The sequence below is a fragment of the Galeopterus variegatus genome, unplaced genomic scaffold (genome assembly GCF_000696425.1).
Source record: "Galeopterus variegatus unplaced genomic scaffold, G_variegatus-3.0.2 Scaffold80, whole genome shotgun sequence".
Lineage (NCBI taxonomy): Eukaryota > Metazoa > Chordata > Mammalia > Dermoptera > Cynocephalidae > Galeopterus > Galeopterus variegatus.
In genome coordinates, this window is record NW_007726191.1 from 98,575 (window position 1) to 125,144 (window position 26,570).

The window sequence follows — 26,570 nt, forward strand, 5'->3', positions numbered from 1 at the left end:
CATCAGCCCACACCAAGCATACACATATGTGTACATGAGCCTACACCCCACATCCCTGTCCACAGATGTGTAGAACTTCTCCCAGACAACTATAGATAAACCAGACCTATACAGCCCATTGCACAGACTGTATGCAGGGAAATATATATACCCACAGTACAAGTCCTCCAGGCACGTTCATGCAAACACGCATGCATTCACAATTGCCACACACATCCACGAAGTGTGCACACATCTGCATTGACATACAAACATGCTCACACTAACACACAGTGGTGTTGGGCACCTCCCCAGACACAGGTGCACATACACACGTCTGTGCAATATAGTCACATGAGCACACACACGATGATAGGAGATATACTTGGGTTTGCATGTGTTTGCACAAAGACACAACCACACACATGTTGCACACACAGACACACCATCTCCAGGCTTGTGCTGTGTGCCTGATTGCTAACACATGGGCGGATGGGGGGAGTGGGCTGAACCAGCCCTTTGAAGCTGCTGGGCTGGTGGCCCCCCTTCCCTATCTCTGTAGTCAGGAAATGAAGTCAGAGGCGGCCAGGCCGGGGGCGAGAGGCTTGAGTGTGCGGTCCCTGCCTAGGCCCAACCTGGCTTGCATCCAGGACTTGCTTGGGGCAGGACTGTGGGACCCACACTCAGCCTCACCACCTCTTGCCAGCACTTTGGGCTCTGGCATATATGCAGAGGCAGTGGGACCAGCTTGAATGCCACTGGGGGCTGGCAGTGCCCAGCAGGCCCAGGACTCCATGGCCAGGCTTTTATTGGAGAGCACCTGTGCAGTGGGATGGGGCTGGTACCCAGAAGCCTGGGCCACTCTGGGACTCCACAGCCCCTGGCGCCCACCAGCACGGAGCATTCTTAGGGAGTGAGGCGTGGCAGAGAACAGTGCCAACCTCACCCATCACTCCTACCTCTACCCACAGGAGAAAGAGAAGAAATACATGCTGTCCGTGGACAACCTCAAGCTGCGGGACGTGGAGAAGGGCTTCATGTCAAGCAAGCACATCTTTGCCCTCTTTAACACTGAGCAGAGGTGCCTGCTGCCCTTGACCCCGCCAGCCTCAAATCACCCAGTAGAAAGTGGGTACACAGATCTAGAGAGGAGAGGGACCTGCCCCGAGTCCCGAGCCAGCCATTCATTTGACAAATATTTATTGAGTTCCTACTCTGTGCTAGACATTGTATCAAGATCTCCTTCCTTCCTTCCCTCCCCCCTACCCTTCCTCCTTCCTTTCCTTCTTCCCTCCCTCTCTCCCTCCCTCCCACAGTCACTTGTTTAGTGCCTGCTCTGCATGAGACACTCTGCCAGGCAGTGGGGACAAAGAAGAGCCCTAGTGAGTCCTGATCTCCTTCTGGTGTTGCTCAGGTTCCCATGGAGCCAGTGGCAGAACCAGGCTTCTCACTTCCCAGTTCAAGGCTGACCCTAGGAGGCTCCCTTCTACTAAGAGATGAGGGTTCAATACAGCTGTCATCGAGGGAGTCCCTGGAGCGCTGGGAGGGGAGCTCATGGGGATCTGAGACCCAAGCCAGGGGGCTGCACTGTCTTGTGGATGTCCCTTTTATTGAGGGCTCAGTCACTTTCTGAGCATTTTACTGCTCATTTCACCAAATCATCACAATAACCCTAGGCGGCAGGAATTATTCTTGACCCATCTTCTAGATTAGGAAACTGGGCCTTAAAGAGAGGAAGGGACTTGCCAGGTTCACACAGCTGGGAAATGAGAAAGCCAGGACTGGACCCCAAATGTGATGCCCCGAAGCCCATCCATGATGCCCTTAGCCCCTAAGGAGGGTGGGGCTTTGCCTCCTCTACCCTCACCGCCTGCCCCGTGTTGCAGGAACGTCTACAAGGATTATCGGCAGCTGGAACTGGCCTGTGAGACACAGGAGGAGGTGGACAGCTGGAAGGCCTCCTTCCTGAGGGCTGGCGTGTACCCCGAGCGCGTTGGGGTGAGTGGCAGGGCAAGGAGGGGAGGGGCGAGCTGCTTATACTAGCTGGCCCTGCAGCACCACCCTCAGTGATGCCAAGTCCTGACGTATTTCTGAGCCCTTATTTGGCTCAGAAATAATAGGAGTTCTCCCCACTACCTGCCCTGAGGTGGGATCAGAGTTAAGCCTTCTGGTCCTCCCATCCTTCTCCAACAGCAGTTTCGTGTGTCCCCTTCTCTGCCACGGATGGCATTTCCTGCACCCCCTTGACATGATGGTGGTTTCTTGTGACCGCCTTCTCTTTTCTCCCCTTTCACTGTGGCAATGTTTAGAGTTGCCTTAGAACTGAGGTGCAGCACCTGGATTCACTCAGTCCCTCCCTTTTTCCTCTCTGTGTGTGTCTGCTTCGGCTGTGCTCCCTGGTGGTGGCGACGGTGGTAATGCTGGTGTGGTGGCCTCTGTGGCTCTGGTGTGGGCCTCCCAGGACAAGGAGAAAGTGAGTGTGCCCCTCCCTTGCTTCCCAGGTGTTTCCAGCCCGGCACCAGCTCTGGCCAGGTCTTCAGGCAGGAAGCTTGGAGATGTTCTGTTCTAATTTCTGGATTGGGAAACTGAGGCAAATACTAAGCACTAGAGTTATAGCCTAGACAAGGCTGAATGAGGGAAGTCTAGGGTCCTCAGAAGAACAAGGGTGGGCAGAGTGCTGCATTCCTCTAGAGCATGTAGGGAACTGGTGTCTGTGTGCTCAGGCCAGTTGCTTCTCTCTGTGCCTCAGTTTCCAGGCACCCTTGGAGGGGCTGAGATCCTGGTGTGCCTGGAGCCTGGCTACGCAGGCCTGGCCACCCTGATGCCCTTCTATTCCTGACGGCAGGCCAGCGAGACCGAAGAGAATGGCTCAGACAACTTCATGCACTCCATGGACCCACAGCTGGAACGGCAGGTGGAGACCATCCGGAACCTGGTGGATTCGTATATGGCCATTGTCAACAAGACTGTGAGGGACCTCATGCCTAAGACCATCATGCACCTCATGATCAACAACGTGCGTGCACCGCTGCATGGGGGACAGGGTGCTCCTGTGGGACTAGGGAGGCAGGCAGCCGGGTGGGCCTGGGGGAGACGTGGCCAGCCCTATGGAACCAGGTCTAGGGAGGGAGGCATGGTCCAGACCAGAGCTGTCCAATAGAATAGAACATTTTCTGGTAACCATGTTAAGAGAAGGAAAAAGAAACAAAATTTAAACACCAAGGTCAAGAGTTCGGATCCGCATACCGGCCAGCTGCCAAAAAAAACTCAACTTATTTTAATAGTATATATTTTAAAACCGATATATCCAAAATGTTATCTTTTTGACATTTAATCAATCTAAAAAATATTAAGATATTTTACATACTTTTTTTCATACTGTTTTCCAAATCCAACTCAGACATTAAATTTTCACTGGAAATACTTAACCTGTTTTAGATTTTGTGAAATTTACAGTTGAAAATGTAGATTCTCATACTCAAGTTGTTCTAAACATGCCTAAATGTTTTCCAGGAGTGGCCAGGAATCTTCATCTTTTGAGAACCCCAAAACCATGCTTTGAAATATTTACCTCACAGCACCGCCAGAACTTGTGACTTAGTGAAAAAGCATGGCCACCCAGAAAGTAGACTGGGTTTGAATCTCGGCTTTGGTACCAATTCCCTGTGTGACTTTGAGCAAATGAACTACCCTCTCTGAGCCTGTTGCCTTATATATAAAATATGGATAATAATAGACTTGAGGATTAAATGCATGTATAGTGTGTGACAACATAGTGCCTGGCACATAGTAGGTGCTCATTTGAATAACAAATAAATGAGACTTGGGCCTAGGTTTTAAAAAAACCTCATCATCTCTGCATGAATCTCCCAGAGCTTGGGCAGGGTAATACCTGGGGACGTTAAGGAGAACGTTAACCCAGCCCTACAGACAGAGACACATTTCACCCATTACAGGCACACATTTACAGCTGTTACTCTCCTTTCTTAAGGGCTTAGAACATTTTAAACTGTCATCTTTCTTATTTCGGTCCATTAGAGCACGCAAGTCCTTGAAAAGGGTAGTTACCCATTTTACCAATATGAGGAAACCAAGTCTCAAAAAAACAATAGGCAGGTGTCCTGGTGACATGATGTCCTGGTGTCTGAGTCTCTTCCCAGATCTGTGACCTTGGACAGATGACTTTTCCTCTCTGGACCCAAATGTCCCCATGTGAGAAAAGGGTGCGAGTGTGAGGGACCTCCGAGTTCGGGCGATGGCGGAGCCACGTCTGAAACAAAGAACTCCAGACTCCCAGTCCAGCGCACACCCCCAGCAGGGCCAGGCGGGGTGGGCAGGGTGGCACAGGCGTCAGGTCCCAGCCCCTCCCCTCTTCGCCTGTCCGCAGACCAAGGAATTCATCTTCTCGGAGCTGCTGGCCAACCTGTACTCGTGCGGGGACCAGAACACACTGATGGAGGAATCGGCCGAGCAGGCGCAGCGGCGCGACGAGATGCTACGCATGTACCACGCGCTGAAGGAAGCGCTCAGCATCATTGGCGACATCAACACGACCACCGTCAGCACGCCCATGCCCCCGCCCGTGGACGACTCCTGGCTGCAGGTGCAGAGCGTACCGGCCGGACGCAGGTACCAGGGCAGGCCCCCACGGCCCCACAGCCCCCCAGCCCGGGGCCCGAGGGAGGAAAGCCGGGACCGGGCAGTGGCGCGCCCGCGTCACCGGGGCGGCTCCCACTTGGAGCGAGGGGCGGAGCTTAGAGAGGGGCGGGGCTTGTCGCGGGGCGGGGCTTGCCATGAAGCGCTGGCTGCGGGGCGGGTGGAGCTGGAACGTTGGCGCCGCTGGGGCGGGGCTTAAGCTCCAGCAATCACCAAGCGGCGCGGTGGGGCGGGGCTTGCGTGCATGGGCGGGGCCTGCACTGGACTGGGGGCGGAGCCTCTGGCTGGGGTGGAGCCGCTCAATCTCTCTCCTCTCCTCGCCCTCGGCTCTCTGTCTCCAGCAGGTCGCCCACGTCCAGCCCCACGCCGCAGCGCCGAGCCCCCGCCGTGCCCCCAGCCCGGCCCGGGTCGCGGGGCCCTGCTCCTGGGCCTCCGCCTGCTGGGTCCGCCCTGGGGGGGGCGCCCCCCGTGCCCTCCAGGCCGGGGGCTTCCCCTGACCCCTTCGGTCCTCCCCCCCAGGTGCCCTCGCGCCCCAACCGTGCTCCGCCCGGGGTCCCCAGGTGAGTGGGGGCTGAGTGCGGCGGGAGAGGCCGCCGGGCGGGCGTGGCCGGAAGGGAGGTGGGGCCGGATTCTAGAACTTCGGCCCTGGCAGCCAGAGCCTGCCATCTCCATCCCAGGACATGTGGCCGAGGGCTGGCAGAGCCTAACCCCCAGGGAGCGCTGAGTCCCGGAGGTGGTCGTTTCTGGGGAGGGGGATGTGGGGCTCATTCCACCTGCCCCCTTCTTTCTAGCACTTGCATGGCGCTTCCCTCTTTTCTCACTCTTGGCCGCCTTTCACTCATTGCTTTTTTCCTCCTTTCCCCTACATCCTTCATTCTTCATTCCCTCCTCAACTTCTCTCCCATCCCCTGGAGAGCCTACCTCAGGTCTGAGGGTCTGAACCCAGGTCCTCTCTGGATGTGTGGATTTTGTTCAGTTACACTCAGAGGCTGGCCGGTTAGCTCAGTTGGTAAAAGGGTGGTGTTGATGACACCAAAGTCCAGGGTTCGATGCCTGTACTGGCCAGCCACCAAAAACAAAAACAAACAGTTCCACTCAGGGCTACCCTAATGCCCCCATTTTCCAGTCCTAACTCTTAAGTTGTCCCACTGGAGTGTCCGGCCTCTGGCCCCCAGGAAGAGGCCAGGCTGTGACTGTGTGACCAGCAAGGTGTGTGATGTGCGTGTGGGCGTGCACACGGGTATGAGCGTGTAAGAGTGGCACCCAGGCATGGGGTAGGCCAGGCAAACAGCTGGGGAAGGGGTCTTGGAGGCTTGGGGCAATCTGATCGCTTTCTTCCTTCCCACTGCCTCTGGTCCTATCTGGCCTGGACCAGTGTGGTGGAGGTGGGGGCAGGGGCAGGAGGGCATGAAGGCTGCCCCATTCCCAGATATTTCCAGAGATAAGGATTCTACTTCATCCTTTGGCTTTGCCTTCTTTATCTATGATCCTCTTTCAAAGAAATTCACTCCAATATCTAACTCCCCTGTTTCCACTGGCCACTTTCTCTGAAGAACATATCAGAACAATAGCATCTGCTTATGTTTCCTGATGGCTGGAGGGCAGGGCTGTGGGTCTAGCCTCCATAAATCAAAATGAAGCAGGGATGGGGCTTGCTCTGTGGTCATCTGATGACCAAAGCAGATGGGGTAAAGGCAGCAGTACGGTATTGGGCAAGAGCACTGGACTGGGAGTCCAGAGATGCTGGTTCGCCCTGGGCCTTTAGGCAAGTCACTTTCCCTCCTAGGGCCCGTTTCCTTCTATCAAATGATAATTAACATTCTCTCCCAAGGTTGGTGTGGGGATCAAGGGAGACAGTGGCCATAGGGATGCTGCGTTAACTGCAAATGTGGCTATAGGACACTTTGTTAACTGCCAACATGAGTTCAGACTCTTAAGGGTATTTGACATTCCCAGGTCTATGCTGAGGAGTGACATATGGGACTGTAAGATTTGATACTTGCTCTAACTCCAGTCTTGCAAACACACGGGGAACATTTGGCAAGTCATGGCCCTGCCTCGGGGAAGAGAGCAGTCTGGGAGAGCTTCTTCAAGGCAGCCTGACTTCAGTGAGATCTGGGGCATAATTGGGATCAGGCTCAGATGGTGAGGAATCGGGAGGGCATTTAGATAGGGAGCAGCATTGTGGGCAGAGGTATAGTGTGGGATGCATTGAGGAGAGCCGCTGGCCAGAGCAGAGAGTAGTACAGCTAGAATGAGGAACAGTTCTATGGTTAGGGCGGGGCAGGTTGGAGAGCCTTCAGAGTTCACAGAACAGTTTGACTTTTTGGGGGGCTCAATGCTATAGATAGTAGGGAGCTATGGTAGGCTCTTGGGCAGAGAAATGAAAGCTGAACCCTAGAAAGCAAGCCCCGTCTCTTATGGAGCAGTGCGGTGGTCCTCTGAGCATGCCAGGCACGAGTATGCAGGGAGCTGGTGCAAATGCCTTCTGTGTGCGGGCGAGCTTCTGTATTGTGACTCAGCCCATGCGTGTGCTTCTGTGTGCCGAGTGGCTGCATGCCCGTGCTGCACGTGCCGGCCAATGAGGGTGCTGGGCACTGGGAGGTGGGGGGAAGGAGGTGTATGCGTGGTGTTTGTGGGCATGTGTGTTAGCGTGTGCACGCAAGGCCATGGGGCCTCACAGCATGTGTGTGCACGCCCGGGTGTGTGCGTGTGCGTGTCCCTTGCCCCCAGGCTTACCCCACCCGTGCGTGTGAACTGCCATGTTGATTTCGTGCTGTCTTTCAGAATCACTATCAGTGACCCCTGAGGAGCGTCAGCCACGGTAGGTACATGCCTCTCCGCCTGCTGCATGAACGGTGTGTCTGCCCCCTACTGCACCAGCTCCACACTGGGGGCGTACCTGGGACCTCAGAGCCAGGCTCCCCTCCTGCTCCCTCCTGCAGCTCCAGACTTCCTCTTTCCTCTTTCTGTCCTCGTGCCAACTGGCTCTCTCACCTCCCTTCCCAGTGAGCCTCGGGACTCAGTGCCACTGCCCAAGGCCTCCATGGCTGAGCCTGGGGGTTCTTGGGACAGGCTCCACACCCAAGCCAACGTGGGTGCTCTCTGGAGCCATCAGAAAGGGCAGAGAGCTCATGGTTTATGGTATAGGGGCTGGGAACTTGGAGTGGGTTGTGGGTGGGGCTGAACTCCAAGGCGGCCAGAGGCCTTCGAACTTCATCCTGAGTGCTCCACACCCATTCTCTGATTTGAGCCGTGCTGCTGGGCAGGGCATCCAGCTCCCAGCCTGGGAACTCTGGAAAGCAAATATGCAGCAGGGCAGGGGTGACAGTCAGGGTCCCACCTCCTCTATCATGCTGGCAAGTGAGTAGTGATCTGGGGCAAAGGCTCTGGTTGCTTGATGATTTCTGAAAACCTGGGAGTCCCATATACACTGTCAGCCCCTGACACATCTCAGATAAGGCAGAGACACACAGCCCCCTTCCCTACCTCCTTGGTATTGTCATCTGCTAGTGTGCAACTGAAGACAGCATGTTCAGCCCCAGATGAAGCACCGTAGTCAGCTTGTGGGCTCATGCACCTTGGCCTGTTTCTCCTAGGGATGACTGATGCTTTTCAGCCAAGGGGATGACAGCGTCTGCTGACCTGGGCACGTCAGCTTCTCTAGGTGCTGCCCAGTGAGCTTGCCTGTTGCTCTTCCCTGGCCATTGACTGTCGCTCTTCTGCTTTTCCCCAGCAGGAAAGGCCCAGCCTCACCTACGCGACCTGCAGCCCCCCGACCAGCTGAGGCTCCCCTCTTAGACTTATAAGTCTGTGGCCACTGGCATCTGGCTGCCTGCCTTCCCTGCCTCCCCCAGAGTCCCTTCAGAGGACTCCTGGGCTTTGACTGCCCAGAGGGGCCTCCAGTGCTCCCTCCAGCCATCCCTTCTAGCTTCACCCTCTTGGTTCAAGCAGTGTTCTTTCTCTTGTCTTTCTCCATCAGGCCTGGTGGCTGTTGTGTGGGGCTCCCCATGGCTTGGGGTGGCTCTGGGCCAGTGGGTTGGGAGACAGGGTGACCAGAGAAGAGGGAAGCGTGAGGGGGCCCGGCAGGTGTCTGGAACTGTGGGTGCACTGCCTGGGTGCTGTGTGAGAGGCCAGCGTGTGTGGCAGAGGGAGGGCCACCCCAGCCTCCACCCAGACTGCCCGTGAGGCTCCGGCCCCACCTAGCTCCAGCTCCTCCCTCCATCTTCCTTCCCTCGCCTGTCTGTCTCTTTTCCAGAAACCTCACCCACACCCACGCCTGCGTCTTCTTCCTGTGCCCGTCCCCTCCCACTGCTGCCACAGCATGGCGGCTCTGCCTTACCAGCTCTCTCCTTCTCTTTCTCTCTCCTCTTTTCTCTTTGCTTTCTCTCCAACTGCCAGCCGATCGGGTCAGGCAAGTCCATCCCGTCCTGAGAGCCCCAGGCCCCCCTTCGACCTCTAACCAGATCCCTCCTCTTCCTTGGAGACCTCCCTTTGCAAGCCTGCCTGGACGGCTGTTTTGTGACTTGACAGTGGCTCCCCCAGCCCCAAAGCGTCCCCCTTCACTTGTGACTTAGTCTGTCATAGTGGTGAGCTGACACATCCCAGCGTGATGTTGGTGAAAGCTTGTACCCCCTCTGTGGTATTGCTCCCACCCTGTTCTATAAATATCTATAAATACTTATATACATATATACATATATATGGCTGACCCGGCCTCACCTCTAGTGTTGGAAACCAATCAACGTGCCGTCTTTGTGGAGTCTTGTGGCCCTACAACAAGGGAACGCTATCACCCTGACATCCCCCTTCCAAAGCGTGCCACCTCCAGTGAGCCTCCCTGTCATGCCCGGCCTGTGGACAGCCAGCCTTCCTCTGCCACCTCTCCTGCCCCCCTTGAAGCATGGGGGTGCTGTACTGGCAGCTGTGTGGTTCTCTGCTACCAGTCTTGCTGTCTCTTGGCTGAGAATAAAACCTATTTCTGAACAACAGGGAACAATGTGTCCTCTGCTGGCTTGTGTTCTCTGTGGAGCTCAGGGGGAGTGTTTAAACTTAGGAGGGACCCAGCATCACCCTTTCCAAGGCCCATTTGGAAAGCACCCGAAACTTAGCTCGTCTTCATTCTGTGACCCCCGCTCTGGCCACTAGAGGGCAAGGCCAGGAATCCAGCCTGGAGGGAGGATGTGGGCCTGGGTCTGGTGCTTTGGAGGGGCTGACAGGAGTAACAGGCCACCAGATGCAGCCTGGCGAGGGGGGCAGGGCAGACAAAATGGAAAAGGCCTAGACCGGGAGTCAGCACTCTTGGATGCTGACCCCTGCATTCCCTCCCCACCATCTCCGGCTTCTGAGACTGCTGGCTGTTAGGGTCGGACCGCCCCCTACAACCCCCATTGTAGTCCACTAGGAATTCCCCAAGCTTCACCAAGCAGCATACAGGAGACAGGCCTGGAAGATCCCTAACAGCCCCATTGGACATGCTCAGACACTGGAGCTCAGACGTTCTGGGGTTCCACACAACGCAGAGTCCTGCCAGTTGGCAGGACCTGCTCCTGTTCAGTGGCACAAACCCCAGGACCCAGAGAGCGAAACGGGAACATGCAAGGCCAAGCAGTATGGCTAAATCCATTTATTCCGAAATAAAAAGGAAAATAAACAGGAGCCGCATCACCAGGGCACCACAGCCCTGTCCCCGCCTCCTTCCTCTGTCCTGTGCTATCAATAAATAAGTTTCCCAGCCCCAAATAATTATTAGAACCTCTTCCTCATGTGCTAGCTCCAACCTCTGCTATGATACAGGGGGCGGCCCTAGCCCCAGAATATACAAAATGTTACACAGATACAATATATACACTAAGGGAGGGGAAGCACACCCCCCAATAGCCTGTGCCCACACCTCGTTTACAGTTGGCCCCAACTGTCATCAGGCCAGAAAGAACGCTGCCTGGTGGTCCAGCCTCAGTGCCTTGGAGAGAGAGGATGGAAGCCACTTGAAGGAAGGACCGCCCGCACTGACAGTCCTCACTGGCTGACACCTAGCCCCAACTATTTGAAGGCCCAGGAAACTGCTGCATGGCTCTCTTGCCCCAAAGTGCCTCTCAGGAAGATGTGAGCCCCCAGAAGGAAGACTGACCTCACTTAGCCTGCCACTAAGGCCCCCTCTGGCCTGGCCTACCACTAGGGCCCCACCTCCCCAATGCCCTTGTCTTGGCCTGCCTTTAGAGCTGCCCTGTTGTCTTGCCTCATCAGACCTGGCCAGGGTGGTAAAGGGTTTGCACCTGTTCGTGTCCCCACATTAGACAAGGGTCTTTTTTTTTCTTTTTCTTTTTTTTTTCATTTTTAGACAGGGGTCTTAAATACTGTAAAGGGGTGACTGGGAAGAAGTGGCAGGAACTGCATGAGGAGAGAGCCCCTGGCCCCACTTCTTTGGGCTTTGTCTGACATGTCAGACAACCAATGATCTTGACCTAATCATTCTCATCCACCCAATAGACGAAAGGGTGCAGGGGTTGTTGCCCAAGCCTGGGCGCTCCTGGGAGTTCTGGATCTCACACAGCAGCTGCATGATCTTTTTTTTTTTTTTTTTTCTTTTTGTTTTTTAAACAGGGTCTTAATGTTCTAAGGATAAAGAGGTGACTGGGAAGGAGTGGCAGGGACAGGGTGGGGGCAGAGCCCCCGGCCCCACATGTCAGATAACCATGATCTTGACCTCATCATTTTCGTCTGCCCGATAGAAGAAGGGGATGCAGGGATTGTTGCCCAAGACTGGGCGCTCCTGGGGGTTCTGGATCTCACGCAGCAGCTGCATGATCTGCTGTGCAGTGGGATTCTCAGGCGGAGATCCCTCCCCAGCCTGTCCTTGTGCTGGCTCCACGTTGTCAGTGAGGCTCACCTCACAAAGATCTTTGGAGAGAAGGGGGCAGGGCTGAGTGTCGGACAAGCACTCCCCTGCTCCTGCCCACCTGCGTGCCCACCTCCCTAGGGTTCCACTCACCTCCCTGTTTTGTTTTGTTTTTTAAAGATGACCGGTAAGGGGATCTTAACCCTTGATTTGGTGTTGTCAGCACCATGCTCACCCAGTGAGCTAACCAACCATCCCTATATGGGATCTGAACCCATGGTCTTGGTGTTATCAGCACCATACTCTCCCGAGTGAGCCACAGGCCGGCCCCGACTCACCTCCCTGTTTGTTGGCAGATCCAAGTTCCTGAGGGGCTGGAGACACTGGAGTGGGCTCATCAGCAGGGCCCTGGGCAGCTGCCAAGAACTTGCCCTGCCACTGGTTGCGCTCGCCCACAAGCTGCAGCACCAGCTCCTGCAGCTCCAGCAGCTTCACCTGGAGAGAGAGGTGCTTAGCGCCTGAGCCCCGCCCGAGCCCCTCCCACAGAGATGTCCAGGGCCCCCACCTTCATTTCCTCCTTGTCCTGGGCCAGCCGGCTGATGTACTCCTCCTTCTCCCTGTGTCGTTCCTTCAGCACTGCCCTCTGGCTCTGGTACAGAGCAATGTACTCACCTGTGGGGAGGGTGCACAGGAGGACAGGGCTCAGATGCTGGGGCTCCCCGACCCACCGCGCAGCTCCCCTGCCATGGGCCCTGGCCTCTCCCACTCACCAATGGTGTCTGTCTCTCCAGAGAGCTGGATGCAGCGGTGTTCCAGTTCCTCTACCCGCTCCTTTAAATCTGCCTTCTCCTGCATGAGCTCCAGAAAGCGGCTCTAGAGCCAGAAGAACGGGGTCAGGTCTTGGCAGTAACCTGCTTCGCCCCGCCCCCACCCTTCTTGGCCCAGGTGAGAAGAGGCTCACTCACCTCCAGCTTTGCCATGGCCCCCTGCAAAGCTCGATGGGTCTCCCCAGACACACAGTCATCCCCGCTCCCAGGGACTGGGGCCTCCTTCCCCGGCTCATTCTGGAATGGGGCTGCCAGGTGAGCCAGGCGCTGGCACTGAGCCTTCTGCTCCCTCAGCTGCCCACGCAGCCGTGCCTGCTCTTCCTCGGCGCTGGCTAGGGCTGAGTTAAAGAATGCCACCTGTGGGCAAGAGGTGCATGTGTATTTGTGTGGGCATATGCAGGATGAACAGGGCAGGGAGGCAGAGAGGAGCCCATCCCCTCTTGGCCTCAGTGGGTGCACCTGTCAGCCCCAGGTGGCATGGCGTCTCACCACTGGCTCCCAGGGAAGGTGTGGGGTTCAAGAGAAATCACAGGGCAGGGAAACCAAGAGGAGTAAGGGTGCCTGGGAGTGCACAGAGGCAGGCAGGAAAGGGGGATGGAAAAGGAGCAGGCAAGAGCGAGGCTCACCATGGCTTCTCGGCTCTCTAGGTCCTCTGGGATGGTCAGCCTGGACCGAGCAACCTCCTCACCCTTCTCTTCCGATCCATCTCCTATTGGGGGCAGCCAGAGTGGTCCTCAGACAACCCAACAAGGGACACAGAATGGGCCTGGGAAGAAGGCTCTGGGCCCACCTCTGCTCCCACCTTCACTGTGTGACCCTGGCCAGCCACTCCCAGAGGAGACTGAGCAGCTCCTCTGACAGTTCCCACTCCTTGAGGCCATGCTGCTAAGGGCCCCTCTTCTTCCTCAGGCTCTCTCCTCTCCCTCTGGGCAGGCTCACTCACCTTCCCCAGACATAGCCATGAGGCTCAGCTGGACCTGCAGCTGCTGATTGTGCTGGCTGGCCACTTCCAGGCGCTCCTGGGGACCAGGACAGAGAGTGAGACGGCACAGAGGCTGCCAGGCCCTCCCACTTGGGGCCAGCACTCAGCAGCTCCCTCACCTGGGTCTCCTGCAACTCCTGGCGGACCACCTCAGCTGCCGCTTTGCCCTGAACCTCCTCATGCTGCAGCTGGTCCATGAGTTGGGTCTGCAGCAACAGCTGCTTGTGTAGCACCTCCTTCTCGGAGGTCAGCTGCTGGTAGGTGGCCACATGCTGCTGGTAGGCGGCCATGTACTGCTGCAGGTGGGCCAGGTATAGCTCTCGTTCCTGCTGCAGACTCTGAACCTCTTGGTTCTTCAGCTCCACCTGCAGGAAGACCCTGGGAGTGAGGACAGGTGGTGGCTTCCTTCCAGCATCTGTACCCATAAGTAGGGTAGAGGGGCACCATGGGCTCTGCTGCCTGCTCAGGCTCCTGACCCCCTCGCTCCAGGCCTCAGTGACTGCCTCCCTTGCCCAGAGCCCCAGGTCTCCTGCACCCAGCCCCACACTCAAAACCTTCTTTCCCACCATTTTAACTTCAGGCCACAGGCTGGTGGAGAAGCAGAGGGGACCAACAACCTCTGTTCAGGGCACACGAAATGACTAATACTTTACCTGCATTACCTCACTTAATACTCCATCCCTCAGTGAGACAATGCTAATCTCCTTTTAAGTTAAGGAAACTGAGGCTTAACAGTGCAACGTATGTGAATAGTGATTGGTGGCACCGAGATTAGAATCAAGTCTGAATCCAAGGAGCCTCCTGTCATACCACTATCTCTTTCCCTACTCAGCAGGGTTCAATGCTTCTGGCTGGGATGACCATGTCCAGACCTGGCAGGAGCCCAGGGCTACCCACTATAAAAATTAGAGGAAAGGGAGCAATGAATAGTCACAGGACTGCTGTGCAGAACTCTGGGGTTACCTGTTCCCCAGGCTGGAGCTGTCTCTGTCCTGGCCCTGGCACCTCCCCTCCCTACAGGCTGCTGCCTGTCTCCTAGCCCTTCCCAGATGGGGCAGGGATTACCGTCTCCTTCAGGTCTCCCAGCTTTTCCTGCAGCTGGCCCAACTTCTTGGCCAGCTCTGTCTTCACGTGCTGCTCCGACTGCAGTGCACTGGTGACCTCCATGTTCTCATTGGTCTGGACAGAGAGAAGCTATCAGTGGCCACCCGATACAGCTAGAGACCCAGGGTGCAGGGAGTGGGGCACAGGGCTCTGGCTCACAGGGTGTCTTCACAGGTACCATTTTGTGTGAGGTCTCCACCCCATTTTACAAGTGGGGAAACAAAGGCCCAGGGGGCGAGTGTGGAGGTTAGGCTGGCAGGGCAGGTGGCGCACCAGCCTGACAAAGCCGGACTGCAGCTCAGCCAGCTGCTCCTTGAGCTCGCGGTTCTGGGAGAGCGCGCGGCTGATGGTGGTGCGATCGCTCTGCATGCTGTCCAGCATCTGCTTGCGCTCCTCTGCCTGCTCGCCCCAGAGCTCCGCAGCCCGCTCCAGCTCCAGCAGCCGCTCCTCCTGCTCCCGATTCAGGCAGCTCAGACCCTCGTTGTCCTTAACCTGGGCATGGAGCTGACCTGCCAGGCTCTCCAGCTGCTTCTGCAGCTGTTCAACCTCCGCCTGCAGCCGCTGTTCTTCCTCAGAGGGCCCTACTTGGGGCTCCGGGGGTGGAGGCTCAGCTGAGAAAGGAAGCGGACAAAAGGGCCTCTGGCCTCTGGAGTTGCAAAAAACCCTCTTCTTGGCCCACAGCTCCTAATTCAGGCTCCTTGCCTCAAACCATGGCTTCCTGGCTAATAATTCCTCACACCTAGATGATGGTCAATCTTTCAAGCCACTTTCAAATAGATTTCTTCACTTTGTGCTCAAGACAACAGTGGGTGACTGACAATGGGCACTCCAACCCTCTTTGCAGATGGAGACACTGAGGCTCCGATGACAGGACTTGCTATCTGCTGGCACAGACCTCTTTCTCTTCCCCCTGCCTGCTCCCAGGCCACCCCAACCCCAGCTTACCTGTCTGCCTCCTCAGTTCAGCCAAGCAGGTCTCCAGCTCCTGGACCTGACTCAGGCCATGCTCCTTCTCCTCCCTCAATGTGCGCACCTGCTCAGAGTACAGGAGGAAGAGCCATGGAGGCAGGGGCTGCAGGAGGGACAGGCTGCAACCTCCCTCTTACCCCCACCCCCATAAAACCAAAACACACATGGCCTCTGGCCGCACTCCACAGCAAGTGATGCGATTCCCATTTTACAGATACCCGGAAAGATTAAGTGACCTTTCCAAAGTGGGGGGCTGAAGGAAGGGCCAGACCTCACCTGCTCTGCCATCTGCTGCATCCTCTGCTGCCAGACGGCACGCTCTCCTTCCAGGTGCCCCACGTACTGATCTCTCTCCAGCTGGAGTTGCTGAAGCGACTCCATCAGCTGCAAGAATGGGTGCAGAAGTTAGGAGGAGCTGTCACTGGTCCTCTCCTGCTCCTGGCCACCTGGGTCATCTTCCTTCCACATCCCTCCCTCTGCAAAGCCTCACCTGCCCCACGTGTGTCTCCAGCTTGGCCCGCTCTTCCATGGCCTGCTGTAACTGCTGGTTACTATCAGGGGCTTCAGACTGGCTAGAGAGCTGGATGGTTGACAAGTGAGAAGTTTAGATCTGAGGAGCTCAGACAATTCCGTGCAATGCACCCCACGAGGGTCTGAGCTAGGACCAAAGTACAACTCAGGGTCAATAAAGACCTCTATCCTCTATTATTACTATCCCAGTAATAATAAAGTGTTGCCTTGGCCCTCAGGAGGAAGTAAAGAGACTCATGGGCTAGCCATATAAATGTAATCTACATAACAATGGTTTTCAACCAGGATCCTTTCAAAACCAAAACATTTTTTTAAAGACCTATCTCTGAAAGTCTGATTCTACAGTTCTGGGCCAGGAATCAATTTGTGGATTTTTAGCAATCTCTGGAGGATCTTACGGCAGAACCAAAACCAGGACTCAAACTTTTCAGCTCTTGGCTAGAGGTCACCACTGATAAACCCTCGCAACCGCGGCCCCAGCTGGATGGGGCTCAGCCACTCACTTGTTGCAGCAGGAGCTCGGACATCTCCAGCTTCTTTTGTAGCTCTTCCATCCCAAGCTGCATGGCTGCCTTCTCAGTCACTAAAACTCGAAGCTTCTCCTCAAGTTCAGAGTTGTGCTGCTTCAGGTCCTCACTGTTTTTCCTATGGCCAGAAGCAGTGGAGGAAGAACAGAAAGGAACACGCTATCTTTGCCACACAACCACAGAACTGTGGCATGGGAAAGGGACCCCAGCAATCATCAGTCACAAGTGACAGTCCAGAGAGAAGACATGAATTGCCTGAGGCTACACCCAAGTCGCTGGCACAGCTGGAACCAGAGCTTGGCTCTACACACATCCAAACCTGTGCAACTACCTCGTCCTGCTCTCCTGTACCCCTCCCACCTCCCACCACATCACCCGTGTTGGGGCCCCCCAGACCTCCCATCCACCTTCCCCTCCTACTTGCTGTTGTACAAGTCCAGCTTGAGAGCATCTCGCTCTTTGGTTAACTCCTTATTGCACTGCAAATACAGAAGGGTGAAGTCAGGAGTTGGCAGGTAGAAGATGTAGTTGGGGCACACTATACCGAGAGCTACAGCAACTATTGGGCACTAACATTCCCTTGCCCTGAATCACACTTTACGTCTTTTTCAAGGCATTTCCAAGCCCATGTGCTTATTTGGTTTTAATAAGAACTCAGTAACGGGCTGGCCCATGGCTCACTCGGTAGAGTGCGGTGCTGATAACACCAAGGCCGCGGGTTCGGATCCTATATAGGGATGGCCAGTTTGCTCACTGGCTGAGCGTGGTGCTGACAACACCAAGCCAAGGGTTGAGATCCCCTTACCGGTCATCTTTTAAAAAAAAAAAAAAGAACTCAGTAAGGGTGGAAAAGGCAGGGTAAGAGATCTGATTTACAGCTGGCTGACACAGGCCCAGAGATATCAGGTAACATTGCTATTGTTACTACTATTATCACCACTGTTTGAACCTGTATTGAGTGCTTCACCGGGCACCATGCTAACAATCCCATCTAATCCTCACAACCACCATAGGAGGCAGTTACTATGATTATCTCCATTTTGTAGGTGAAAAATGCAAGAGTATTAGAGGTTAAGTGCTAAGATCACTTACAGCTGGGATTTGAACACCCAGGTCTATCTAATTCTTTAAGCTCATTTTTCCCCTGGGGGTGGAGGCACAAACGTGAGGGCAGATGGCTGGGCTCACCCTTTCGGCCTGCTTCTGCTGTGTGGAGACAGCAGACAGAGTCCGCTCCAGCTCTCCTATGCGCTGCCGAGATGACCGCAGGCGGCTGGCAAGATCCTCAGACTCTTCTAGAATGACAGAGATTGAGATGGAGCCCAAAAGACTCCCCCAAAGACCTGCCAAGGCACCAGGTTGAGGGAGGAAGGAGTGCCCAGATTCCCACCTGCTTTCTGTCTGGCTGCCTGGTGAGTGTGGGCCAAGGCTGTCTGTAATTCTGCCTTCTCAGACACTAGGATCCCTATGGTCTGAATGTGAACCTTTGGGAGAAACCCAAACAGGTGCTGAAAGAGAGGGAAGGAAGGTTTTCTAGGTGACATGAGGGAATACCATACAGTCCACTCACCTGCAGTTGTTCCCGGAGGGACCCCTGTTCCTTTGCCAACTTCTGCTGACATTCTTTCTTCTCCTATAAGAAGAGGAAAGAAATGTCTCTTACTGGGGGAGGCAGAAATACAATAACACGGAACATGACCCTAGAATGCCAATAATGGCCCAGGGACAGGTCCACCAATGAGACCAGATTCTCAGGGACCTTGTGGGGCTGGGGGTGGGGCACAGGGAATGAGTCTTCTCCAGGTTGGGAGTGGGCAAGACAAGACTGGGGCCTCTCCATCTGAGTCTTTCCCTAACCCATCAGCCGTAGAATGCGCAAACAAAGAAATCATGTTACTTTTTCCAGTTGATCCAGAGTTTCCTGGTGCTGCTGTTTCTGTGGGGAGAGTAAAAGGAAGGTGACTGAGGTTGTCCCCCTTGGCTCCATTCCCCAGACCAGGAAGGGGTGGGCAGGGGCCAGGAATGGATTTTGAAGGAAAAGCTCTCAGACCCTACGGGGACATGAACTGACAAACTCTTCTCAAGTTCCCAAGGAAACAGAATTTGGGTCTTTGTTGGTTTTCACTCACAGCTACAGAGCTGAACATCTGAATCTGGATTCTCTTTAAACAATAACAGAAACCTCTAGAAATGGAGTCTGAGAAAAGAAAGAGTACCCTTCTGCCAGCCTGTAATTCAGAAGGGTGCATTCATTCACCACTAACCACACACCATGGGACAGGGACTGTTTTTAATAGCAGGGATCTAGGAAAGAAAAGGACAGGAAAGCTCTCCTTCTCCCTGACATTTCAAGTGTGACTTGAAATCTTTGATTCTTAGAGCTGAAAAGGACCTTTGACACCCTTTAATTCTATCTCAGAACACTCAAGCCCAGGTAGGAGAGGTGGCTTGTCCAAAACCAAAGACAGAGCAAAGCAGGAACTAAGCCAGGGTGGGAACACAGGGCTCCTAACAACAGTCAGCCTAGTGTTTCCACCAGAGGGACAGCCAAGGGCAAGTGTGGCGAGGACTAAAGCAGGAGTGTCTGGAGAAGAGACAGTAGGCAGACAGGGCAGCAACAGAAAGAGCCATGCTGCATGCTCTGGGGTCCCTCCAGCTGAGACCTAGGCCCCCCAGCACCCCATTCTCCCTTGGCAACAGGGTTCCCCAGCCCCTTCAGAGCCCCAAGGGGAAATTGGAGCCCAGGATTGGCAGTGTGGGATTGGGGGACCCCACTGGACTCTTACCAATTCCTCTATCGTGCTACTGAGTTGTTTGTTTGCTAGATAGCTGGAGTCCAGGGCTACTGCTAGCTCTTGGTACCGGCTCTGAGGCGCATGCAGAGAGGAGGAGTTGGAGGAGGGTTGGGGGGAAAGGTAGAGAGAGCAATCATTAGGGGTGGGGGGAGGGGCTGTCTCAGCTGGCAGCGGGGCACCCAGCCCCCACTGTGGGAGTTGGTTGGGGGGCTGCCTGCAGGGGCACTCACCTCCAGATCCTTCATGTTAGCAGAAGACGCAAGGCCCTCCCCGTTGATGTAAGATGTGGACTAGAAGACATGAGAGCGCACATGGAGAGACTGTTGCCCTCGATGACAAAGCCCTCTGACTTCCTTTCTTCCCAGTCAACTGGCAAAATTTTCTTTCCTGCCTAATTTGGACCAGGCCCTCCTATGTAACCCCTTCGTGCTAACTTCTCAAGGTCTTTCCTCCCCCATCACCCCTCCCCTCCTGAGCACCTCTCATCCTGTACTTTTTTTTTTTTTTTTGGTGGTGTCCAGCACTGGGATTGAACCCTAGACCTTGATGTTATCAACATCATCCTGTGCTTTCTGCAGCAGGAACAAATGAGGAAGCCAAGCTCGTAGCCCATCCTTCATGAGTACAGCTTCAAGGGAGAAGACTCAGAGGAGAGGTGACGAATGCAACATTCTCCAACAAGTCAGCTGGTGCAGGATCTTCTCTCTTGTAAATCCCTGTCTCATTTTCCTTCTATCCTACTTTCCTCCCCACTCTCCCCCTCTGGGCCCCAATTTCTGGGGTACCTCAGACACAAGACCATTGAGCTGTTGAGAGAGTTGTCGCAGACTCTCAGTCGATGACAAAGTCCTAGGGATGGAGACATGGGTCAGGGGTGCAGGTGGCTCAGTGGGAAAAAGTGGCCTTCCCTGAGTCCCGGCCTAGGGACTGCTGCCCCGCTAGGAGACACTCACTTGGTCTCATCCATGTGGTTAGGGCCATTGTCAGCATCATGGTTCTGTTTGGGAAGAGACATATGAGGTCATCATTCAATTTCCAGTAAGAGTCACACAGGAAAGGCGAGCCAAGCTCATTCCAACAACCTTTCATCTCCCTGGACCTCAAGGAAAAGCCCTGTCTTGACCTCCCCCATCCCAGTCCCCAAGAAGGGCACTTGGCTCTAGGAATCAAGCCACCTGGAGAAAGGACAAGAGAATCCATAGTAGGTACAGTCCATTGGGAAGGAGGAAGGGGCGAACACACAGGAGGGCAGCGGACACCAACCTGAGGTGATGTCATGCTAGTGAGACTAGCACTGGGTGAAGGGACACTGCCAGATGACACGGTGTCATCAGTAGTTGGTGGCACAGGAGCAGTGCAGTCTTTGGATGCCTGTCACAGAACAGTGCAAGGGGTTAGGGGGCAATGCAGGAGAGAAGGCACTTCAGTTTCTTGGACACAAGGATGTGGAGGAGGCAGGACAGGCCTTGCTGCAGTCAGAGTGACAATCACACATGTTGGGAGCCACTGTGGAGACAGGGGGCTGTGGAGATGGCTCACTCAGGTCTTAGCACCTTGGCAGCATTCTAGACAGCCAAAGCTCAAAGCAAGGGCTGCAAGACCTCCTCCATGAACACACAAGCACCTTGTCTCCCTACAGTTTGGCAGAAGACAGTACCAGGCTCTGACCTGTGGCAGCCACAGCAGGCAGGAGGGAGGTGTGCCAAAGTCAGGGAGAAGAAGGGCCCTGTTCTTCCAGAAAGCCAGTGGTGTCACAGACTGCCTCCACCCCTGGGCCCCTGCTGGGTGGCGGATAGTGGTCTGAAGCAGGAGTCATGGTCAACATGGCTGTCTGCTTCTCTCTTCTCCCGCTCTCCTTTCCTCCCTGTCCTCCTCTCCGCAGCCCCCCCTCCCCACCAACCACTGGCTGCATGTCTCTGATTCAGGCCTTTTAGGGCAAAAAGCTGCCCAACTAGAAGCGTCTACCTGCTCTCTGGAGGCAGAAAGAAAATAAACCATAGCCAGTACCCCCACCCTAACTTCCCAGCTCCAGAAACAGATATCCACCAAGAGAAAACCTGAGAAACCAGGGGCAAGAGGTCTGCCCTTTGACTCTGGGCATCCTGGAGGTGGTGGGGCCTCTTTCTCAAAAATAGCAGCTAAGGAACAAACCTCAGATTTTGGACTTCAGAGCCATGTGGAAGCCTCTCCCTCTTCCCCAACTGGACCCACTTGCTTGACCAGACCTCCACCCAGCCTCTCTCCAGGCTCAGGCCTATCTCTTAGTCCAAGCCTCTGGCTCTAGAGATCGTCTAATGTCCAGTGGGCCAGATGGACACAGAACGGGAACGATGGACGACTAGCTGGAGCTTGACAAGGGAAGAGAACTAGGGACCCAAGGCCTGGCCAGGGAAGCTAGGCCTGGGGAGGAAGTGGCTGCACCTCTCTGTGGAAAGGGCTGCCTGCTCTCTGGACCTATCACCCTCACCTCTGAAAACCCAAATCCACTGCCCCCTTAGAGCAAGGAAGTACTGCAGATCCTGAGGGAACTGAGGATGAGCCAAGGTGTCTTTGCATGTTGACTATGACCATGGCCCCAGAACCTGGTGTCCATGGTGTGACTATTGACCCTGGAACCTGGAGTTGCCCTGGCAGTCTCTACAACTGAATCTAATAGGTAGAGCAGAGCTTCAGTAGCTGACCAGGCATGAGACTTTAGGAGAGGTTGGCACTCCCAGCCAGGGACTCTGACAGGCTCTGGGTCCCTCCTGGAATCTTGGGCTCCCACTCATTTCTAGGAATAGACATAGGAATGCTCAGAGGGGGAAAAGTATTTTTCTGAGGACTTTTAAATATATGTAACATGATTGTTTTGTGAGCAACCAAGTTATTTCATAATTTTAAGTCTTGTAGCTAATTATGGAGTTTTAAATGTCCACTCCCCTCAAAATGTCACATCCTATTTTTCTTTCTCCATTATTCCCCATTTCTAAAAATGTTATCAGTTCTACTCAGGAGACAGCAAACACAGGCCTGCATTCCTGGAGTAGAAAATTTACGTGGGAAAGGTACTGATGTAGAGAGGATTTTAAAACAAGAAGGGAATATGGGGATCTGGGTCTTCATTTCCACAGCAGAGGGACCTGTGCCAGGCATAGAGCACACTAATATTTTTCCCATGAGGAAACTGAGGCCCCCCAGATCCCCTACCCAACTGGACCACAGGCAGAGCAAAAGCCAAATTCATGGCTGAAGGACGCCTCTAGGCATGTGCTCCTCCCACCGTGCCACTCGGTGTCTCCTCTGAGCCCATGAGGTGAGTCATAGCACCTGGACAGGCCTGGACAGACCTACCTGACTGGATGGGAATGGTTATGATGATTGGAAAACATTCTAATACCAGCCAGCAGGGCCCTGTCCCAGTCCCTCCCCCGGGCCCATCTCCAACAGGATCTAGCCTATTTCAGCCCAGTTCCTGTGCCTTGGCAGATGTCTCCTGGGCAAGTTAGCTAAGGAGGTATTGCCAACATCACATCGGAGGAGGTCATCTCTTAGCTCTATGTACCCCAATCCCCTGTCCTGCCAGGCTCCTTGTGTCCCTGAAAGAAGGTCTGTGATAATGCTGGCCACGACCCTACCGCTCCCCCTGCCTCCTCCACTCTCCACATGGAGGCCCATTAGCTATCTTTAACCTTCAAACTGGTCTTAAATGCCACCCCCTCCAGCCTCCCCCCAGTTGTCACATCCTCCCTTGTCTCTTGTCTGCCTCCCTCGGTGTGCATCCTAGTTGTTCATCTATCTTCTCCACTGGTTAGCAAAGTGCCTTTGCTATCAAGAGCCCAATGAATATGGCAAATTGTCCATTTGATTTTTAAAAGAGATTAGGGGCAGAATGTCCTGGTCACTCATCTGTTTGGTTAATTTCACATCCTTTACAGTTAGTTCCTCTGAAAAAAATAAACTTACTCCTTGCAACTGTAATGCAAACTCACTTTCTCTCAACCCTATGGATCCTACTCTGAAATGAAAATGAATTAATCAATTCAATAAAATTACAACCTTCCATGTGGTCTACTAGTTTTTTGGGGACAGATGCCCAGAGGGAAAGACCTGAAGGTTTGTTTTTTTTTTTTTTCAATCTCTCCTAGTCTGATAGCACCACACTGGGCACTCAAAAGACCAAATCCCACACTTCTGCTCTGAAAGTTATTCCCAAATTACCTTTAACCTTCGAGGTATGTCTCATCTTCTCCAAGATGACAAAAGATGTAGGGGAAGGGGAAAAAACCCAACCAGCCAAGCAGGTGAAGAAGCAGACAAACAGGCCGAGGGTTAACGGCAGCAACATAAAATCAGCCAGAGGCAAACAGTCCCCCAAACCACAGAAGCCTTAGGGGCATGCACCGCCAGGAGAGAGCAAGACAGAAAGGGGGGCTCAGCACTGGCTCACCTTCCACTTGTCCAATGGGGGCAGCGCTACCCCATTGGAACGATTAAGGTCGGACACCAGCACCTTCAGAATGTCCTGAATCTACAGGAGGCGAAAAGGGGAAACAAGGGCAGGGGGAAGAAAGAAGTGGCTTAGAGAGAGGCAAGAGAGTCAGGGAAGGAGGAAGAGGTGGCTTCAGAGAAACGAATGTTGAAGAAAAGCAGAGGAAATCAATCCCATGGCCCGTGCCATCCTTCCCAAAGGCCACTTGCTGCCCTGCCAGAGGCAGAAACAAAGAGAAGGAAAAATCCCCTGAGTGACGCAGTCACGCAGAGTGGAGTCACTCAACCGATGCAGCTCTTCACACACACACTGGACGCTCTCCTCAGGCCCAGAATGTGGGGGATGAATCTGGTAGGGTTCCTCAACCCCATCTCCATTTTAAAAACCAGACTTCTAAGGAAGGGTTCACTTAAACAAAGGGGCTATAGCTAAAAAGTAAGTTTGAAAGACACTGATCTCATCCAACAATATCATCTTACAGAGGAGGAAACTGAGGCCAAGGGGAGGAAGTCACTTTTCTGAGGTCATCCAGCAAGCTGATGGCAAAGATGGACTCAAAACTCAGATCTTTACCTAATCCTAGTGCCTGGGGCTTTCCTCACCACAGCCTGGGGCTCATTCCATGCTTCCTAAAGGGAGAGCTTCATGGCAAGTGGCTGTCTCACTGGCCTGGCTTCCCCTTGCGGCTGGGGATGAGGAAAATCAAATAGCAACTACCATTTATTACATGTGCACTCTGTACCAGGTCCTTTACTAGGAATTGACATAAAAACAAATCTCCTTTAAACTTCCTAACTGTAAGTAAAACAATATTACCCTTATTTTACAGATGTGGAGAGGCCCAGAGAGCTTAAACAATTTGCCCTAAATCATATCCCTAGCAGAGGGAGAGGTAGTATTCAAACCCAGAATTCTTAACCAGTGCCTGACACTTACTCCACAATCTCAACCATTACCACCTACTGCCCCTTAAGCCCCCTGTTCCCAGGAGCCTAGCCAGCCAAGACTCACATCCTCAGGTGAGTGGCAATCACCAGAAGCGGTTGACTCAGGGCTACTGCCATTTTTTATTTTTTTCTTCTTCTTTGCTCCTGCAGGACTACCAGGGCTGTTCTTCTGCTGATATTCTCTCAACTGTGAAAAGGAAAAACAGAAATATTCATGAGAACTATACACCCCTATATTCACATCCTACTTTACTGTTTTTACAAAATATTCTTTTTTGTACCGTCTGATTTAATGCCACCAGCAACCCTACAAGGTGTTGTAGTGATCACTTAATGACTGAAGAAATGGACTGATAACATGACTAAAAAAGGCAATAATAGAATTTAAATTCAGTCTTCTGGAGCTTTGCCATGAATCAGCACCTGCCAGGAGGCAACACCAGAGGTAGAGGTGGAAAAGTAAACATTAAGCAGGAACCGTATATATTGTGTGGTTTAGAAATCAGACACTGGGGTCCTTTCTTACACAGCTGTTATTGCTGCACCCAGTACTTCTCAAACATTTACATCATGTATCCTAATGGCAGAAGGCAGTGAAGGCACACCCCTAGTGCATCTGGGAACCTAACAGAAAGAGGACAACCCAAGCATCATTTCAGAGAGAAGTCTATTATAATCTCACAATCTATGTGAATGTCACCCCTAAGTACATTAATACGTTTTTTTCTCAATGGAAACAAGCAAAAGTGATGCTTCAGAAAGATGCCCCATATTGATCCTGTGGCACCCCAGATTGAAATGATGTAGGCAAGATTCAAGCTGTGAAGTTTGGTTGCCGAGGATCTGTTCCACAGAAGATAAGCATATCTCACTCCAGAAAGCAATGATGGAAAGATACTCTGGTCCCACAATCATAGGGAATTCGAATGTGAGATAGAGACTCAGAAACAAATTGTAAAGTGTCTCTAGAGAGTAGAAACCCGGGAGAAAACCAAATCAAACCCGTTCTCCCAACTGTCACCCACAAATATTGTCAACATTTCAAGCTCACTGGTGAAGTGTAGGCTTTTCACGTTGTCAATGTCTAAGATAAGGGAATAAGGGAGCCAGAAACCTCTCGGTCCTAGGTCCCATACTCCTGAGTATCCTTCGAAATAGAAATTTGTGCCATGACCACACAAGCCGGAAAGGGGTGAAAACACTTAGGGAACTGGGTCGTCAGATCAAAGGCCGGGCTCCAGGCAGTAATGACAGTTCGCAGGGAGACTGTGACAGCCCCGAGGGGGGCAGTGACGTAACTACCTCCTACTCCTCGTCGAGGGGGAGGGGAGCTCAGGGATATGACCGAGGACCTTGGAGACGGGAACCTAGGGGACTCAGGAGCCCAGGAAGGTCCAGTTTGGGGTGGCAGGAGGCCAGGGACGAGCCCAGGGCGGGGAGCCCCGGGAGTCTCCGGCCCAATGTCACCCGGGGGCGCCGGGCGAGGGAGGGGGCTGGGCTGTTGAAGGGGCGGGGCAGGCTGAGAAGACTTTGGTGGGGGGAGTCAAGAGGCGCAGAGGGACAAGCCCGGTGTGCCTCAGGAGTGGCACAGACTCTGGCCAAGGTCCCACCGTCAGAGGGGCCTCGGGCTCGATTAGGGGGCCGCGACCCGGCGCGCTTTACCTTTTTCTTGGCCGCGGCCAATTTGCGCTGTCGGGTTTCTTCCGACATTCCGGGGCGGGGAGAGGGAAGGGGGGGCCACATCACCACGATCCCAGCAACCACTGCGAATTGTTTCCGGCAACGACCGAGCGGATGTGCCACTGAGCCAGAATAGGCGGAACCAGGGCGGTACTAGGCAGTATCAAAATGGGCGTGGCCCCAATGCTCGCAGCCCATTGGCGGATGAGCAAAATGAAGGGAAAGGGAGCGTAGCCAGACCGCCGCGGGACAGGAGGGACTGGT

At 54.0% G+C, this 26,570-nt stretch overlaps 2 protein-coding genes across 9 annotated transcripts in view; one reads left to right on the top strand and one right to left on the bottom strand.

Moving 5' to 3' along the window:
- DNM1 (dynamin 1) overlaps positions 1-9,631 on the top strand; it is a 30,032-nt gene extending 20,401 nt beyond the window's left edge. The window contains exons 15-22 of one of the 6 annotated variants that reach the window (XM_008579170.1): positions 951-1,060; positions 1,866-1,977; positions 2,441-2,452; positions 2,825-2,995; positions 4,367-4,608; positions 4,977-5,195; positions 7,423-7,459; positions 9,037-9,118. In XM_008579170.1, coding sequence (XP_008577392.1) covers positions 951-1,060; positions 1,866-1,977; positions 2,441-2,452; positions 2,825-2,995; positions 4,367-4,608; positions 4,977-5,195; positions 7,423-7,444 — 888 coding nt within the window. In that variant the 3' untranslated portion in view covers positions 7,445-7,459; positions 9,037-9,118. Of the gene's footprint in view, positions 1-950; positions 1,061-1,865; positions 1,978-2,440; positions 2,453-2,824; positions 2,996-4,366; positions 4,609-4,976; positions 5,196-7,422; positions 7,460-8,371; positions 8,443-9,032 lie in introns of those variants that run through there. The other 5 variants (XM_008579178.1, XR_550972.1, XR_550973.1 and 2 more) reach the window with 5 other exon arrangements.
- A 615-nt stretch (positions 9,632-10,246) lies between these two features.
- On the bottom strand, positions 10,247-26,369 carry GOLGA2 (golgin A2). Of its 3 annotated transcripts, XM_008579132.1 has the most exons (27): positions 26,289-26,369; positions 24,691-24,813; positions 23,638-23,718; positions 20,472-20,579; positions 20,162-20,205; positions 19,994-20,057; positions 19,439-19,498; positions 19,200-19,280; positions 18,311-18,349; positions 17,984-18,046; positions 17,804-17,897; positions 17,602-17,708; positions 16,834-16,892; positions 16,390-16,531; positions 15,846-15,935; positions 15,632-15,739; positions 15,332-15,419; positions 14,660-14,997; positions 14,348-14,461; positions 13,402-13,647; positions 13,244-13,319; positions 12,927-13,009; positions 12,439-12,657; positions 12,244-12,346; positions 12,039-12,145; positions 11,812-11,968; positions 10,247-11,535 (listed from the first exon to the last, which is right to left on the bottom strand). In XM_008579132.1, exons 1-27 carry the CDS (start codon positions 26,367-26,369, stop codon positions 11,321-11,323), a joined length of 3,090 nt encoding a protein of 1,029 aa, XP_008577354.1. In that variant the 3' UTR covers positions 10,247-11,320. The 3 variants fall into 3 exon arrangements, with proteins under 3 accessions (XP_008577354.1, XP_008577360.1, XP_008577366.1); XM_008579138.1 differs by lacking the exon at positions 23,638-23,718; XM_008579144.1 differs by lacking the exon at positions 19,200-19,280.
- Between the last annotated feature and the right edge of the window lie 201 nt (positions 26,370-26,570).

Bases quoted from the DNA above. Each gene is read 5' to 3' on its own strand.
- GOLGA2 (XM_008579132.1), bottom strand. From the start codon at position 26,369: ATGTGGCCCCCCCTTCCCTCTCCCCGCCCCGGAATGTCGGAAGAAACC. The intron at 14,998-15,331 runs GTAAGCTGGGGT...TTCCTTTCTCAG, and splicing joins TGAACTGAGGAGGCAGACAG to CTGAGCCTCCACCCCCGGAG. The intron at 13,648-14,347 runs GTAATCCCTGCC...GTCTTCCTGCAG, and splicing joins TGGGAGACCTGAAGGAGACG to GTGGAGCTGAAGAACCAAGA.